This window comes from Dendrobates tinctorius, unplaced genomic scaffold, assembly GCF_039654945.1.
Source record: "Dendrobates tinctorius isolate UK_male_01 unplaced genomic scaffold, ASM3965494v1 ptg000016l, whole genome shotgun sequence".
NCBI lineage: Eukaryota > Metazoa > Chordata > Amphibia > Anura > Dendrobatidae > Dendrobates > Dendrobates tinctorius.
The window spans coordinates 11,538,752-11,555,974 of record NW_027361684.1 but is presented as its reverse complement, the minus strand read 5'-3'; the positions used below and the strand labels follow the sequence as shown (position 1 = coordinate 11,555,974).

The 17,223-nt window shown below is 49.3% G+C and overlaps 1 protein-coding gene across 1 annotated transcript in view; it reads left to right on the top strand.

Annotated features, from left to right (window-relative positions):
• Nucleotides 1–920: 920 nt before the first annotated feature.
• LOC141080333 (serine/threonine-protein kinase TAO1-B-like) overlaps nt 921–17,223 on the top strand; it is a 93,800-nt gene continuing 77,497 nt past the window's right edge. Inside the window, exons 1-3 of the mRNA XM_073565469.1 lie at nt 921–1,148; nt 5,262–5,333; nt 7,259–7,360. Coding sequence (XP_073421570.1) covers nt 1,017–1,148; nt 5,262–5,333; nt 7,259–7,360 — 306 coding nt within the window. The 5' untranslated portion in view covers nt 921–1,016. The remainder of the gene's footprint in view (nt 1,149–5,261; nt 5,334–7,258; nt 7,361–17,223) is intronic.

Here is a 17,223-nt window from a genome sequence, read left to right as displayed (position 1 = left end):
TGCAGACTTGTCGATTTGGACTGGAAAACCCCTGTAATTAGGGTTCTGAATTGATAAAGCTGGGGTTGTCCACTAGTTTGAAATCTTTTAAAAAGCAATTATTGATACTTGTGAAAGCAGGACATGTGCTGCCAGTAATCTGATATTCTATACTCACAGAGCGATCATATTAACAATCGTTAGGCCAGATAACTGCTGCCGATCAGTTTGTATTTAGCCAGAGTTGACCGGCCTTGGTAGTGTCATGTAAACCAACCATAAGACTGGATTGACAGGCTCAATTGAAAATGTTTTCTTCTTGCATTTGTGTTGCTATTCATTCTTATTTTCTCCCAAAAATGCAGCTGGCTCCTGGTATGTTTTTTTTTTTTTGGGCCAGATATATTTTGTGGCAGATGACAAAACGCTTGAAAATCATGTTTTTAAAGTTATTGCAAAATGCCTCCAAAAATGCAATAATAAATTCTTTGAAAGCATGATGTATATTAGAAATATTTACAAGTGCCGAAAACATTTTATTCCCTCTGGTGATATGTTGTTTGCACAATTTCTCCAACCAAAACTTGCCTAACATCACTGGGAAGAGCTGAAAAGATATGTGCAAATGTTAAAGGGCTATTCCCCATCTTCTGCAAACATTCCATAAATGTTTGGAAATATCTTTTTAAGGAAGGAAAAGGGGAGCCTTTAATGAGTGGGGTCTGATGAATGCAGTTTCTCCCCAGAATGAGAGCTACCTAATCATACCGGACCATTTTTTTTTTTCCTGATGCGTCATTTGAATGGGACGACCTCTTGTATCGTTCTACATAATGTTTCTTTGAATCAAATTGTATTTTGCATGACGCCTATTAGTTTGCGCAGCTTTCGTTATTTGTATATCCCTTGGTAGTTTTATTTATTGGTGTTTTTTCTTTCAGTTCCACATGCTAAAGAGGCCACGTTCACACAGATGAGCCAGGAGCAGTGGCGGCAGTGTAATCCTAGATAGTCAGACGGCAGACTGCTCAAGCAGGATGCCGTCAACAAGTCGAGCTGGAAGCCTGAAAGACCCAGAGGTTGCAGATCTCTTCTTCAGAGATGACCCTGAAAAGCTTTTCACCGACCTCCGAGAAATTGGTCATGGGAGTTTCGGAGCCGTTTATTTTGTAAGTTTTTCTTCATTATTATTACTTTTGACGATTCGTGCAAATATTGGAAGAGAATCCTGTTTTTATTTTTTTATGTATTTATTTTGTAATGGCTGTATTTAAAAGGAATCGGTCACCAGGTTTTTGCTACCACATCTGAGAGCAGCATAATATAGTGGCAGAGACCCTGATTCCAACTTTGTCACTTACTTAATATCACTGTTTTCTCTGCTGGAGTTCTACCAGTTCTCTGAATGCTGAGCTCTGTATTACCCTGCCCACATCACTGATTGACAGCTTTCTGTCCATGTACTGTGCACATAGTGTTGCCAATCACTGGTGGGGGGTAGGGCATATAGAGCTCACGATTATGGAGGAGTACCTGGCAGCAGGATTACTAGTCCTCAAGTGATAAAATCACTGTTTTATCAGCAGGAGATTATCAAAACTACAGCAAGTAGCTCAGTAACTGACACATTGCTTGAATCAGGGTCTCTGTCTCTATATCATGCTGTTTCAGATTAAGTGGCAAACTGGTGATAGAATCCCTTTAATATCTGATCTATATTGCTGTGGCCTAGTTGCAACACCTGTGATTATATATTTGATGTTTAGTAGAGGTTTATTATGGTGGCCATGCACCGTAGGGCTAATGCACATGACTGCATAGCAGATGTGTTTTCGTCCATGTATCAGCCACAGGTCCCAACCTGACCATGGAACCCTAATCCTGAGCGAACCGCATCATAGTCATATATAAGGTTGGTAGCCCAGGTCTAGAGATCTGTTGTCAGACCATGACTTGCGACAAATACATAAATACTTTCGATATGCATTTTTGTGAATCAGCCCTTAAAGGGAACCTTTCAGCAGGATTGTTCTGAGTAACCTACAGACACTGTCAGGTTGGCGCTGTTATACTGATTAAAATGATACCTTGGTTGCTGAAATCTGTCTTGTGGTTGTTTTCGATTTTCGCTCCCCTTATTCCCAGAGCCATAATTTTTTTTTTTTTTTTTCCATCACTATGGCCATGTGAGGGCTTATTTTTTGCAGGACGAGTTTTACTTTTGAACGAGATCATAGGTTTTGGCATGTCGTGTACTCAAAAATGGGAAAAAAAATTCCAAGTGGGGTGAAATTGCAAAAATAAAGTGCAATCCCACACGTTTTTTGTTTGGTTTTTCTGCTAGGTTCACTAAATCTGACCTGCCCTTATGATTCTCCAGGTCATTACGAGTTCATAGACCCCAAACATGTCTAGGTTCTTTTATTCTCTAAGTAATGTAAACAAAAATTCCAAACTTTGCTAAAAAAAAAAAAAAATTTGCACCATTTTCCTGAGACCCGTAGCGTCTCCATTTTTCGTGATCTCGGGCTGGGTGATGGCTTATTTTTTGCGCGCTGAGCTGACATTTTTATTTATACCATTTTGGTGCAGATACAATCTTTTGATCGCCCGTTATTACATTTTAATGCAATTTCGCAGTGACCAAAAAAACGTATTTCTGGCGTTTAGATTTTTTTCTCGCTATGCTGTTTAACGATTAGATTAAATCTTTCATTTTATAGATTGGGTGATTCCGAACGCGGCGATACCTAATGTGTGTCTGTGATTTTTTTTTTTTTTTTTTAAATATTTTTAAAACTATTTTTTATTACTTTTAGCGTGCTTCAATAGCCTCCATGGGAGACTAGAAGCTGCCATAGGTCGATCGGCTCTGCTACATAGAGGCGATACTCAGATAACCTGTATTTAGTAGAATTACTGCATTGCTATGAGCGCAGACCACAGGGCGGCGCTCATAGCAATCTGGCATCAACAACCATAGAGGTCTCTAGGAGATCTCTGGTTGTTATGCCGATGCACCGATGACCCCCGATCACGTGACGGGGGTGAGCGCATTTCCAGCCGGATAGCCAGGAGTGCTTATTAAATGCCGCTGTCAGTTTGACAGCGGCATTTAACTAGTTAATAAGCGCAGGTGGATTCCTTGTTTTGGTTTAAAAATACTGATGTAAAACACTGACAGTGTGAACGTGGCCTAAAGGTTTCATCTGGCAAAAGGCAACTCAACTCACTAGGTGCCGAATACTTTATTTCTAATGTTTCTGCAACGGAGAGGCGAAATTATTTAAAAAAAGAAAAAAAAAATCTGTTTCAGTCCGCTCTGCTGCCTCTATTACATCGTGTGTCCAGTTTAATGCGAGATATCTGGTGACTGGTCAGAAATGGTCATAAATAAGAAGCACGGTAAGCCAAAGTCTTCTGTATGGCCGTGGCAGCCGGAGAGCACTTGTTCTGCTGAGCAGTGTTTGTCATACATGAAGCATGTTGGCCACACACTCACGCCCGGACGGCCCATGATTCATTCTTTATTGCTTTGTTCAGGGTGAATAATTGTCCAGCATGACATGGGTGGGAGTGGCTGTTCCCAGCGTATACTTACTGCTGCCATTGCTGCAGGAATTCATCTGTAACACAAGAGGAATGGGAGCTCAAAACTATTACTGTCTATTTTTCTCTTTCCAAGAAATCAGTATGTTAAACTTGTATTGGTTATGATGTTAGCGGATGTTTGAGGCTCGCACTGTTCCACATGTCCAGTGTTCAGATTGTGGTGTAGCGCTTATTCAGCCGTAATGTTCTTCAGCCCTAAGGCTATATTCACACCGCATAAAGCGATGTAAGCTCAATAAGGAATAGATGAGTTAAAAACTGGTGGAACCCAGGTGGGAAAGTAGAAAGTAAATCTGTTAACTGATCCCCATAGACTTAAATGGCCAAGTCTGATTTGCAAAATGGCTGAGAATAGGGCAGGCTCTGAGTCTCGCGGACTGGAGACGTCAAGTTCCGCTGTAAATAAGGATTGGTGTAAGGATCAGTGAAACTCTACGGGTATGTGCACATGACATATTTTTCAGTCAAATCATGTTGCAAAAACTGCCAGGAAAAAAAAAAAGCTCAAAAGCTTGAACATATGAAGTCCCATTTATTCTGAATAAATGTTACCAAAAAAATGCTGGCAGCCAAAATATTGAGAAAGCGTTTAGGCAACAACTAAAAAACGGACAGATTTCTTACTCTTAAAAGATACAAAACAAACCCCCTCCATTCACCTGCCTCAAAAGACATCGATACACACTATGGGTCTGTGAGCGGTCTGTTTAGGAAATGGACAGCACCTGGACTTGTGTAACAGACTTGTGCTCTTCTTTGTTTTTGTTTTATTAGACCACACGCTGATCCATTCGCCCCAATTCATCAAAGCGTTTATGCCTGAATTCTGGCATAAATCAATTTGTAAAGTCCAAAATTTTTGCACAATGTGACTTTTGGTGTATACTTGGGGGCAGGCGGGTCTCCTGGCAAAAAATATTCTTTCAGTTAAAAACCTCTTGTTCCATAGCACTTGATTCGGTTACAGTTCCCTGAAGGTTTATACCAGATATCCTCTCAATCAACACGGTTACCGCCTGCTCTATTTTGGCCTGTACACTGCGTGATCTCCCTGGTCTTTTATGGACAGTGCCTTTATGACCCTGTAAAACTCCTAATTAAAAGGGAGAAAATAAGGAGATTAGAGACAATTGTCCAGAGTTCATCTTTAGGTGCTCGTCTATAAGATTAATTATATGGCCCCCTCTAGTGGACAAATGTATGTATTGTAATTGTTCACAGCTTGAGGGTTCAACTACAGGATGGATGAATGACACTATGTAGCATCCTGCATTGTTTCTTCGTCTTGGAAAATCTGGAAGAATGATGGAAATAATTGGTGCTAGCAATATTTGGGCATTAAAGCACTTGGCACTCTTAAGCTCAGATATGATTACAGAGGTCACAACTTCTCACAGATTGTTGTCCTCTCCTGGAAAATGTTAGAGTCTTTAAATACCTATTCTTCTTCCTTGTATACCACATAGAATAGAAGCCAATGGCTGATCATCGTATTTCTGTGGGTCACTGGTAATAAACGGCAATCCTTTAATTGCTCAATCGTTTTCACAACATGGGAGGGGAAGGTATGGATGAGTGTGTACTACTTTTAGTAAACTTGTATATTTTATAGCTATAAGAAAGCCTTGTGACACGTGCTGCTTCATGTCCTGGTTTTATTTGTATCCTAGGCACATGATGTGCGCACCAATGAAGTGGTGGCCATCAAGAAAATGTCCTACAGTGGGAAACAGTTGAACGAGGTAAGTAGAAGTTCAAGGTACAGTCGGCTTCTCCTGTCATACTCTACCTCCGTAGCTGCCTCCAATAAGGGTTTATTCCCAGCACATTGAAGTAATGGTGCTTCTCATTTTGGATACGTCATCACTTTATGATCAAGTGAGGCTTGACCTCTGGGACCCACCTTATCCCTGAAAATGAAGAGGTCACAACCTTAACTGGTATTTGGGCTAGAATCGCTTCGGATATCTGTAGAGGTGACGTATCCAGTCCTGCTCACCTCTTTCTACAGAAATAAGTGAAGCCACAATAGCCTTTTAAAGGACGTGTAAGTAGGAAAGGTGTATGATACTGACTGCTCATGCACATGACTCGGCAGATATCTGAAGATGTGGCATCACAAGCCCCGCTTCACTTCAGGTAAACCACTCTAAGTGTATGTTCACACCACTTCTCTTTCTAGCTGTCAAATATGCTTTTTTTCTTTCAAGCAGAAGACTCTTCTGCAATCGCTTCTTTTCTCTCTTTTTTTTTTTTTTTGTAAACCTAGAGTCGTATCACACTTGTTTGTTTTTAGAGGGTTTTTTGTTATAATTTTTGTAGCTCTTTTAAGGGCCTGTCACACTAAGCGATATCGCTAGCAATATCGCTATAACGTCACTGGTTTTTGTAACGTTATAGCGATATTGCTAGCGATATCACTATGTCTGATACTTACCTCCGACCGCTCCCTCGCTGGTTATCGCTGATCGCGCGAGAACATCCTGGACCGTTTCTCGTCGGCCGCTTCCTGTGGCGCCGACGAGCGACGCGTGGACACGGGCGGGAGGACGTCAGGATCGCCTCGTCTGATAGGTAAGTAACGACCGCCGACCCCTGCGATGTCGCTGGTGAGATCTGCCTGTGTGACAGCTCACTAGCGACCACTTAGCGATGCACCAGCGATCCTGACCGCATCATATCGCTGGTCGGGATCGCTGGTGCATCGCTAAGTGTGACAGTACCTTTAGTAACATCTTTTTCTGCTCCATGGGTTTTCGGTGTTTTTTTTTAAGAAAAAATGGTGTCAAAATGCTCAGACACCTCTGCAAGGGAAGCAAAAGGGAAGGCTAAAAAGGCACAAAGTATTGAGCCTCTTTCCTGATGAAATGAATGGACATTTTTGCTTATTTTTAAACTCTTGAGTCTTGACCTATGTTGAAGTGTTTAGAAGACATTCCAAAGCCTGAATATCAAGTCGTTTTCCCATACAAATTAATAGTATTATTCTTTTGATTTTCTCTTTGGCGCTGTTTGCGCAATATTATTTTTTTTTGTAGCAGTCTTTTTTTTGTTTGTCTTACACCCCAGCCACCTTCTTTGCAGAGAACTCCTGCCGTTCCTCATTGACTTGGAATTCTTTCTTTAGGACCATGTTGTCTGTGTATCTATATAAAAGAGGTTATGTCACTCCAACCATATTACACAGCATTGTGATGGAGAATACAGTGCCTTATGGAGCCGCCTTACTGCACTTATGGTGTTCTCATGTGTCCATAAAATGGAGCCATATAAACGCCGTAAGCAGAGTGCGCTGTCTACATAGGTGTCCATTTGGACCTAAGCCTGAGATGCTGGCTGTGACCTCTGGTGTAACTAGCAACACAGTCTATGGGGTTACAATAGTCATTGTTGCATGTATTTTCCACTTCTGCCTTATACGGATGATGTGTGTTCATCCCTCTTTTAATAAGTTATGCTTGACACGTCTTCATCTGATTAAATTAGTGCCCCCCTGACCTCTACAGCAAATGACTGAATAGGTGAATATTTTAAATATACTTTTTCGGTAGCATCTCATTCTAACTTCACATGTTACCTTAAGTAGTTGGAGAAAGCCCCTGCTTCTCCAGACCAGTCATTCATTATCCCTAAGCACACATAACGTTTTTCTTTCCCTCTCCTACAGAAATGGCAGGATATCGTGAAAGAAGTGAAATTTCTTCAAAGGATAAAACATCCGAATAGTATAAAATATAAAGGCTGCTATCTGAGGGAGCACACGGCATGGGTGAGGAGCCTTTCTTCCCAGTGTTTCTTTTTCATGATGTCGTCTTTATTTTTCTGTTCATGAATAAAATAATTCTGTCTTACTCTGTCGCCTCATTGGGGGACACAGAACCATGGGTGTTATGCTGCTGTCCACTAGGAGGCGACACTATGCATAATCTGAAAAAGATTAACTATGGCTCCTCTGCAGTATACACCCCTGGACGGCGTCAGCCTCCAGTTTTTGCTTAGGTTTGCTTAGGAGGCACACCTAAAGATCTTTTTCTTTTTTTCGGTTTTTTTCCTGACGGACTACAGATGAAGAAAAGTGGGTCTCCTGCGAGACCCCCTGCATGGCTCCTTCCTCGGCCCCTATTATAGGGTGCCCGGTTGAAGTTGAGGTGGCTATTCCCCATGTCGCTCCTCCCCCAGTCGCTCGGGTACTGGTTCGAAGTAGAGATCCCCCTCCTTCCCCCATTCCCTTGGGTTCTGGGTTGAGGTCGAGGCAAGGATGAAGCCTGCTGATGTTGACAGCAGCACCCTCCCTAATCCCCCTCTGGCGGCATTAGGTTGAGACCCCTCAGGTAGGGCCTGTACAAGGCAGCATTCTGCGGCTCCAAAGCCAGGGACCTCCAGCCCAGCTGCGGGCTCCTGTAGGGGCCGGGGGGAGAGTGCACGCAGGCATAGCACACACAGACACAGGGCTCCTGCGCCCCTGTCTCTGCGGCAGCGCCAGCTCCATAGCACCTCAGGGGGGACCCCTCACAGGGCCCCGCTCCTGTTACTAGCCCCACCGCTATCCTGCCTTTTAGATCCGGGGGGTCTGGTTCAGATCCGACCCCCTCCCGGACATCCGTGCCGGCCTGGAGCCCTTCTGGGCATCAGACTTCAAATTTAGACCGCGGCTTCGGCCCAGCAGAAGTCGCCGCTTCCTCCCCGCCCCCTGGATGACAAATATGACATCTTCCAGTGTCATAGAAGGGGCAGATCGAGACAGGGGGCGTTTTTACATAGCTCTGTGCGCCCTTTTCAGCTCTCCACCCCCTTCCTCTTCCTCCTCGTCCTCTCAGCGGCCATTTCTGGGTCAGAATTGCTGCAGGAGAAGGCATTGTGACATCAGCAGCACGTCAGCCAGTGTCCGGGGGGGCACAGGACTGTGAATCTACGGCGCTGGACCTAGGGGCACACTGGTGGGGTAAGATCACAGCTGGGTTTTCTTACTCGGCTGTGAATCCATATTCCCTATAAGGCGCCCCGATAGGTTTCCTCTGCATAGCCACCCCTGTAGGGCCCTCTGCATAGCCAGCCCTTCTGCACTCGGTGCACTATGCCAGGCTCAAGGTACAAGAGAACCAGGCAGGACTGCTTTTATGCATTCTGCACAGCCTGCAAAACCACTCTCCCCAGTGGCAGCACGTGCCCACACTGCCGGGATTGTATCCAAAATACTGGGTCAGAACCCCAAGAGGCTCCTACCAATGCTTCAGCGTCTGCTACCACGCCGGAATGGGCTACTCAAATGTCGGTCTATGACGCAGTCCATAGATAACCTGACCTCCACATTACTCCAGGCTCTGCAGGGTCATGTCTTGGCTATGAGCGTTACCCAGCAAAGGGACAGCTCCACTCAGGGACAGGCCGTTTCTGGCTCTCCCAGACGTAAGCGGACCCGCAGGTCGCGTTCATCTGCGTCATCCCATAGCACACGGTCATCTAGGGAGAGACACCGTAGTTCCAGGTCACCTAGACCGTCCCCTACTAGGGACAGACAACACAGATCTCCACAGCGAACACAGGAGACCTCGGCCCCAGTTCGCCCACCAGAATCATAGAATCGTAGAGTTGGAAGGGACCTCCTGGGCCATCTGGTCCAACCCCCTGCTCAAAGCAGGATTCGCTAAATCATCCCAGTGAGATGTCTGTCCAGCCTCTGTTTGAAGACTTCCATTGAAGGAGAACTCGCCACTTCTCGTGGCAGCTTGTTCCACTCATTGATCACTCTAACTGTCAAAAAGTTTTTTCTAATATCTAATCTGTCTCTCCTCCACCAGGGAACGACTCAGCGATACGCAGGATTCAGAAGGCATCTGTGACTCCGACTCAGACAACGAAGCGGAGAGGTCTCTGGTCCCCGGTGTAACGCAGGGGGTACCTAAGATAGAGAGTGGACCCTCTGGATCGCGGATCCGGAGCCCCAGGGTCGAGCACACCAGGTGAAGACCGACCCCTATACAGGGATCGTTTGGGGCAGGACCACAGAGGACGGAGGCGCGACAGCCGGAACCAAGAGGGACGGCTCCACGGACAGAAGGAGAGGGGAGGCAATGGTACGTGGGAGGACCTAGACGGGCAGAAGGAGGAGGACAGCACCGGAGATGGAAGACAGTGCACAGGCAGGCTGGGAGGGAAGGACGCAGGAGACAGGGAGCGACAGGGAGTGTCAGGCGGAACGAGGAAAGCTACAGTAGAACTGTAGAGGCCAGAGAGTGCAGGAAAACTACACGATCGTCAGGCGTCCTCCTAACTGCGAGGACGCCTGAAGTACAGCAGCCCCCGGATGCTCGTCACCAAAACCCGCCCCTCGGCGCCGCCCATCGCAGGGGAGACCAGGCCCGCCCTCAGCGCCGCCCATCATGGGAGAGAGAGGAAAGACGGCGGCGAGCGCGAACCAGGGGGTGGGAAGGAGGAGCCGAGGAGAAGAGGAACTGACGGCGGGCACGTGACCGAGCGGGAGCGCGCAGGTGAGGGGATGCCGCAGCGGCCGCCGCAGCGAAAGGGGCATCGGCGGGCATAACCGCCGATGTCACAGTACCTCCCCCCTTACGGCGTCCCTTAGCGAGATTGGCCAAAAACTTTTTTAGAATGCGAGGGGCGTTGATATTCTCCCGGGGCTCCCAGGACCTCTCCTCGGGACCAAAACCCACCCAATCGATAAGAAAAAGGGTCTTACCCCGGGCTTTTTTCATAGCCAAGATGTCCTTGACCTCGAAGACGTTATCAGAGATGGCAGGAGGAGGAACGATGGAAACAGGTTGGAACCGGTTCAGGACTACGGGTTTCAGGAGCGAGACATGGAAGGCGTTGGGCACCCGGAGCGAAGCAGGCAACTTTAGTTTGTAAGCCACGGCATTAATACGTCCAATCACCTCAAACGGTCCAATGTACCGAGGACTCAGCTTGTAAGAGGGAACTCTCAGACGGATATGTCGAGTTGAAAGCCAGACCTTGTCACCAGGATGGTACGGGGGTACGTCCTTCCGTCTCTTGTCTGCATGCTTCTTGATTCGGTCGTTGGCACTTTTGAGCGCATCCCGGGTCTCTCTCCAAATCTGCGAGAATTTTTTAGCAAGAGAATCAGCTGCGGGTACCTCGGTAGAGGTAGAAAAAGGCAATGGAATATTTGGGTTCTGACCGGTTACCACAAAAAAAGGTGACCTGGTGGTAGATTCACTGGGATGATTATTGTGTGAGAATTCCGCCCAAGGTAAGAGCGCAACCCAGTCGTCTTGATGAGCGTTGGTAAAATGACGTAGGAAGGTGGTTAACCCCTGATTAATTCGTTCCACTTGCCCGTTGGTCTGAGGATGATATGCGGAGGAAAAGTCGAGAGATGTACCCATAAGCCGGCAAAGTGCCCTCCAGAAGCGGGAGGTGAACTGGACCCCCCGATCCGACAGAATCCGTTGAGGAAGACCATGCAGCCTGAAGACCTGGTGGATGAAGATCTCAGCCAACTTTGGGGCGGACGGTAGTCCCGATAAGGGAATAAAATGGGCCATCTTAGAAAAGCGATCTGCCACGACTAAGATGGTGGTACATCCGGCCGAGCGGGGCAAATCGGTCACAAAGTCCATGGCGATCTGTTGCCAGGGGGCTTCAGGAACTGGCAACGGATGAAGAAGACCGGCGGGCAAGGTCCTAGCCACCTTGTTCTGGGCACAGATTGTGCAAGAGGCCACGTAGTCCATCACATCCTGGCGAAGCGTAGGCCACCAATAATACCGGGAAAGCAGGAAGAGAGTCTTCTTGGTCCCCACGTGTCCAGCAATTTTGGAGGAATGTCCCCAGCACAACACCTCTTTACGTTTGCCTGGAGGGACGAAGGTCTTACCGGGCGGAGGGGTAGCAAAATTCACAGGAGCCACGGTGATCATCCTGGAAGGCTCGATGATACAGGATGGGATTTCGTCCCTCTCTGAAGACTGCAACGACCTGGAAAGGGCATCGGCCTTGATGTTCCTATTACCCGGTCGGAAGTGAAGTTGGAAGTCAAAGCGGGAAAAAAACAAGGCCCACCTGGCTTGTCGGGCATTGAGCCTTTGGGCGGATTGCAGATAGGCCAGGTTTTTGTGGTCTGTGAGGATGGTAAAGGGATGGACAGCTCCCTCGAGTAAATACCGCCATTCAGTTAAGGCCATCTTAATGGCCAGTAATTCACGGTCTCCAATGGAGTAGTTGCACTCCGCCGGTGAAAAGATTTTAGAGAAAAAACCGCATGGAACCAGCCGTCCGGACGAAGCCTGCTGGGACAAGACCGCCCCAGCTCCAGTGGAGGAGGCATCCACTTCCAGGACAAAGGGTCTGCTGGCCACAGGTCGATGCAAAATGGGTGCTGAGGCAAAAGAACGTTTCAGAGTTTGGAAAGCTTCCTCCGCTTCAGGGGACCAGCTGTTGGTCTTCGTTCCTTTACGGGTCAGGTTCGTGATGGGTTTGGTAACCGTGGAAAAGTGAGGCACAAACTGGCGGTAATAGTTTGCGAACCCAAGAAACCGCTGGATGGCCTTAATCCCCACAGGACGAGGCCACTTGAGAACCGCATCGAGTTTTTCGGGATCCATGCTTAGACCGGAGTCGGAAACGACATATCCCAAGAAGGGTAGTGACGACTGCTCAAAAAGGCATTTCTCGATCTTGGCGTAGAGTTGGTTCTCTCGGAGACGATGCAAGACCAAGCGTACACTCTTGCGATGAGAAGGCAGATCGGGGGAGAAAACGAGGATGTCGTCCAGGTAGATGACAACACAAGAATAGAGTAGATCCCGGAATACCTCATTGATAAATTCTTGGAACACAGCGGGGGCATTGCAAAGGCCAAATGGCATGACTAGATATTCATAATGCCCGTCACGAGTATTGAAGGCCGTTTTCCACTCGTCCCCAGCACGGATTCGGACCAAATTGTAGGCTCCCCGCAGGTCTAACTTCGTGAAGATCCGGGCTCCTCTCAACCGGTCAAAAAGCTCCGGAATCAATGGAAGAGGGTAACGATTCTTGATGGTGATTTTGTTCAGGCCCCGGTAATCAATGCAAGGCCGCAGTGATCCATCTTTCTTCCGGACGAAGAAAAAACCCGCGCCTGCAGGAGAGGAAGACTTTCGGATAAACCCCTTGGAGAGGTTTTCGTGGATATATTCCGTCATGGCAGTGGTCTCGGCTGGAGAGAGAGGGTATGTTCTACCTCTGGGAGGAATCGCTCCAGGCATCAGGTCGATGGGGCAGTCATAAGACCGGTGCGGTGGCAGGGAATCCGCCTCTCTTTTGCAGAAAACATCAGCATAAGCGTGATATGGCACAGGAAGACCAGGGAGGTCTGTAGGCTTGCGCTGAGGCTGGGGACGAACCAGGTTACGTAAACAGCTTGCATGGCAGGCGTGCCCCCAGCGCAGGATCTCTCCGGAGCGCCAATCGATAACAGGCTCATGCCGCCTGAGCCAAGGTAGCCCCAAAAGAATGGCGTGGGACAACTGAGGCAAGACATAAAAGGCAATCCTTTCAGAGTGGAGGGCGCCAACTTGCAGGTTTACTTCAGTGGTTACCGAGGTGACGAGCCCAGGAAGAGGTTTGCCGTCAACGGAGGTGATTGCTCGAGGATTACTTAGGACGACCACGGGAATCTGGAGCCTGTCCACCTCCTCCTGGTGGATGAAGTTGCCTGCCGCGCCCGAGTCCACATACGCCTCCACAGAGCTACGCCCCCGTCCTGAAATAAGCAGAGCTGAAACAGTAAGTGGAAGAGAGGGGGTAGAATCACCTAGGGGGCCCTCTCCTACCTGGCCTAGGCGGATGCGTTTCCCGGTCTCTCAGGACAAGTGCGTATGAAGTGGTTGGCACCTCCACAATAGAGACAGAGTCCCTTGGACAATCTCTCCCTACGCCGTTGTTCAGACAACTTGATGCGATCAACTTGCATGGGCTCAGGAGCGGTGTTACTAGGAGGGGCAACGGTGCGCGGAATAGGAGCTTGGTATAACCTAAAGGACCTCTTCTCCCTAGCCGACTCTCGGGCGCGCTCCTGAAAACGCAGATCAATACGAGTAGCCAAGGAGATGAGATCCTCCAGGGTGGTAGGGAGGTCACGCCCGGCCAACTCGTCTTTGATTTTACCAGAAAGTCCTCTCCAAAACGCACCAACCAGGGCTTCATTATTCCACCCCAGCTCCGAGGACAATGTCCGAAAACGGATGGCGTATTGCCCTACCGTAAGGGACCCCTGGCAGAGGTTAAAAAGGGCCTCAGTGGAGGAAGCAAGGCGTCCAGGTTCATCGAAAACCTTGCGAAATGTCTCCAAAAAACACTGGATGTTGGTCACCACAGGGTCATCCCTCTCCCATAATGGATTCACCCAAGCCAACGCCTCCCCCTCAAGGTGGGAGATTATAAAGGCCACTTTAGCACGGTCCGTAGGATACTGTTGGGGCGAAAGATCAAAGTGCAACCTGCACTGATTTAAAAATCCCCTACACAATTTTGGGTCCCCACAGTACCTGGGTGGTTTACCGAGACGGGGAGGGGGAGTAGAGACGGTGTCCCGGGCTAGGGTGGAAGCGGCCGTGGAGGACTGCAAAGAAAGCAGCCTATCATCCACGGAGGCCATATACCCCAAAATGTGAGACTGAGCATCGCGCTGTTGTGCGAGCTCCTGCTGGAGACTGACTAATAGGGGTGCGTGTGCTGGGTCTGCGGTCTGAAGAGCGGAGAGCCGGGTGTCCATGGACTTCATGAATGACATGATACGGTTCTGATTTTCTCTAAGGAAGAGCAGTTCCTTTTGAGTGGCAGCCGCGGCACCGGCGGGGTCCATGGCCTGACGATACTGTAACGCAGGGGGTACCTAAGATAGAGAGTGGATCCTCTGGATCGCGGATCCGGAGCCCCAGGGTCGAGCACACCAGGTGAAGACCGACCCCTATACAGGGATCGTTTGGGGCAGGACCACAGAGGACGGAGGCGCGACAGCCGGAACCAAGAGGGACGGCTCCACGGACAGAAGGAGAGGGGAGGCAATGGTACGTGGGAGGACCTAGACGGGCAGAAGGAGGAGGACAGCACCGGAGATGGAAGACAGTGCACAGGCAGGCTGGGAGGGAAGGACGCAGGAGACAGGGAGCGACAGGGAGTGTCAGGCGGAACGAGGAAAGCTACAGTAGAACTGTAGAGGCCAGAGAGTGCAGGAAAACTACACGATCGTCAGGCGTCCTCCTAACTGCGAGGACGCCTGAAGTACAGCAGCCCCCGGATGCTCGTCACCAAAACCCGCCCCTCGGCGCCGCCCATCGCAGGGGAGACCAGGCCCGCCCTCAGCGCCGCCCATCATGGGAGAGAGAGGAAAGACGGCGGCGAGCGCGAACCAGGGGGCGGGAAGGAGGAGCCGAGGAGAAGAGGAACTGACGGCGGGCACGTGACCGAGCGGGAGCGCGCAGGTGAGGGGATGCCGCAGCGGCCGCCGCAGCGAAAGGGGCATCGGCGGGCATAACCGCCGATGTCACACCCGGTACCCCTAGCAATGCAGCGCTAGTTGAGGACATTATCTCGTCCATCCATCGGGTGCTGGACATTTCTGATCCACCCCCGGAAGCCCCAGAACACAAGATTTTCTTTGAAGATGTTCTGAAACCGCCTAAGGTCTTCTCTAATCACCCGGAATTTCAGGCAATACTTACTAAGCAGTTTTCGCAGACCGAAAAGAAATTCACCAATCGGAAATATGTGGAGGCAAGGTACCCTTTCCCACAGAAGGACGCCAATGAGTGGACAGATCTGCCCGAAGTGGACCCTCCAGTCTCTAGGCTAGCAACACAGACCCTCCTGTCACTGCCAGATAGCTCAACCCTTAGAGACGCAGCAGACCGGCAGGTAGAACGCATGGCTCGTTCAATTTTCGAAGCGTCAGGGGCCTCCCTGCCTCCCGTGTTCGCTTCAGTCTGGGCGGCCAAAGCCATTCTGGCTTGGGCCAAAAATTTGCAGGATGGCCTCCAAGCTTCCAATCCTGAGCTGTCAGACCAAGCGGTTCAAATAGCAGTGGTAGCAGATTACATGCTTCATGCAGCTCTGGATTCCGCAAGAGGTTTAGCGGGAATAGCATCAAACGCCATCACAATCCGGCGTATCCTTTGGCTACGGGAATGGAAAGCGGACGCGGCCTCAAAAAAGTCCCTCACACACCTCCCGTACCTCAGTGGGCGACTTTTCGGTGAAAAGTTGGACACAATGATATCCATTGCCACTGGAGGGAAGAGTACCTCTCTCCCTCAACTAAAACCTAAACGCACATTCAAAAGGCGTAACCAAACACGATTCCGATCCTTTCGGAATTCTTCAGGCTGGTCCGTCTCACGTCCAGCACAAAATCGTAACCGGTCTCCACTCAGGGACAACCCACGGGCGGCGCAGAGGACGGACAGGACCCGGCAGCCGAAAGCAGGCCAGGCAAAGCCCAAAGGAGGAAAACCTCAGACTTTCTCCTCATCAAGTCTGGCTGCCTATTACAGAAGACAGGTGGGTCAGGGAAATAGTGTCTTCCGGATACAAGATAGAGTTCACTTCCAGCCCACCGAACCGGTTCTTCCTCTGTTCCCCCAAAGCCACCAGACAAGGCTCGTGCCTTCCGCCACGCGGTTTCCTCCCTCCTTCAAACAGGAGTTATAGTACCGGTTCCTGCAACCGAGCACTTCCGAGGGTTCTACTCCAATCTATTTGTAGTCCCCAAAAAAGGAGGCAGCGTACGGCCCATACTGGACCTGAAACAACTCAACAAATATGTACGGGTTCGTCATTTCCGCATGGAGTCCCTTCGGTCCATCACTGCGTCCATGGAGCAGGGAGAATTTCTCGCCTCCATAGACATACAGGACGCATACCTGCACATACCGATTGCTACCGCCTACCAGAGATTTCTCAGGTCCGCTATCGACCACGATCACTACCAGTTTGTGGCTCTCCCGTTTGGACTCGCCACAGCTCCCAGGACATTAACAAAAATCATGGCAGCCACCATGGACGTTCTACACTCCAGAGGCATAGTAGTCGTTCCATACCTGGACGACCTCCTTATCAAGGCTCCCACCTTCAAGGACTGCAAGGTCAGCGTCTCAATCACAATCTACACTCTGAGTCGCCTGGGCTGGTTAGTCAACTTGCAAAAGTCATCGACTACCCTGAGTCAGTCTCTGACATTCCTGGGGATGCTATTCGACACCTCCAGGGGTCTGGTGCTCCTTCCCAGGGACAAGGCACTGGCTCTCTGTCTCGGAGTTCGCATACTCCTCCGCAATTCCTCCCGATCTCTCCGGTTTGCCATGAGAGTCCTCGGCAGGATGGCAGCAGCAATGGAGGCGGTACCATTTGCCCAGTTTCACCTCAGACCCCTTCACCTAGCCATCCTCAAGTCCTGGGACAGGAATCCTTTCTCCCTCGACAGGGAATTCCGGCTAACATCGAAAACCATGAGGTCACTGCACTGGTGGCTCAAGCCAACCTTGCTTGCAAGGGAAAAATCCTTTCTCTCAGGTCAATGGAAGGTTCTGACCACCGACGCAAGCCTGACATGTTGGGGTGCGGTGCACCTACATCACAGGGCACAAGGCAAGTGGTCAACACTGGAAGTGA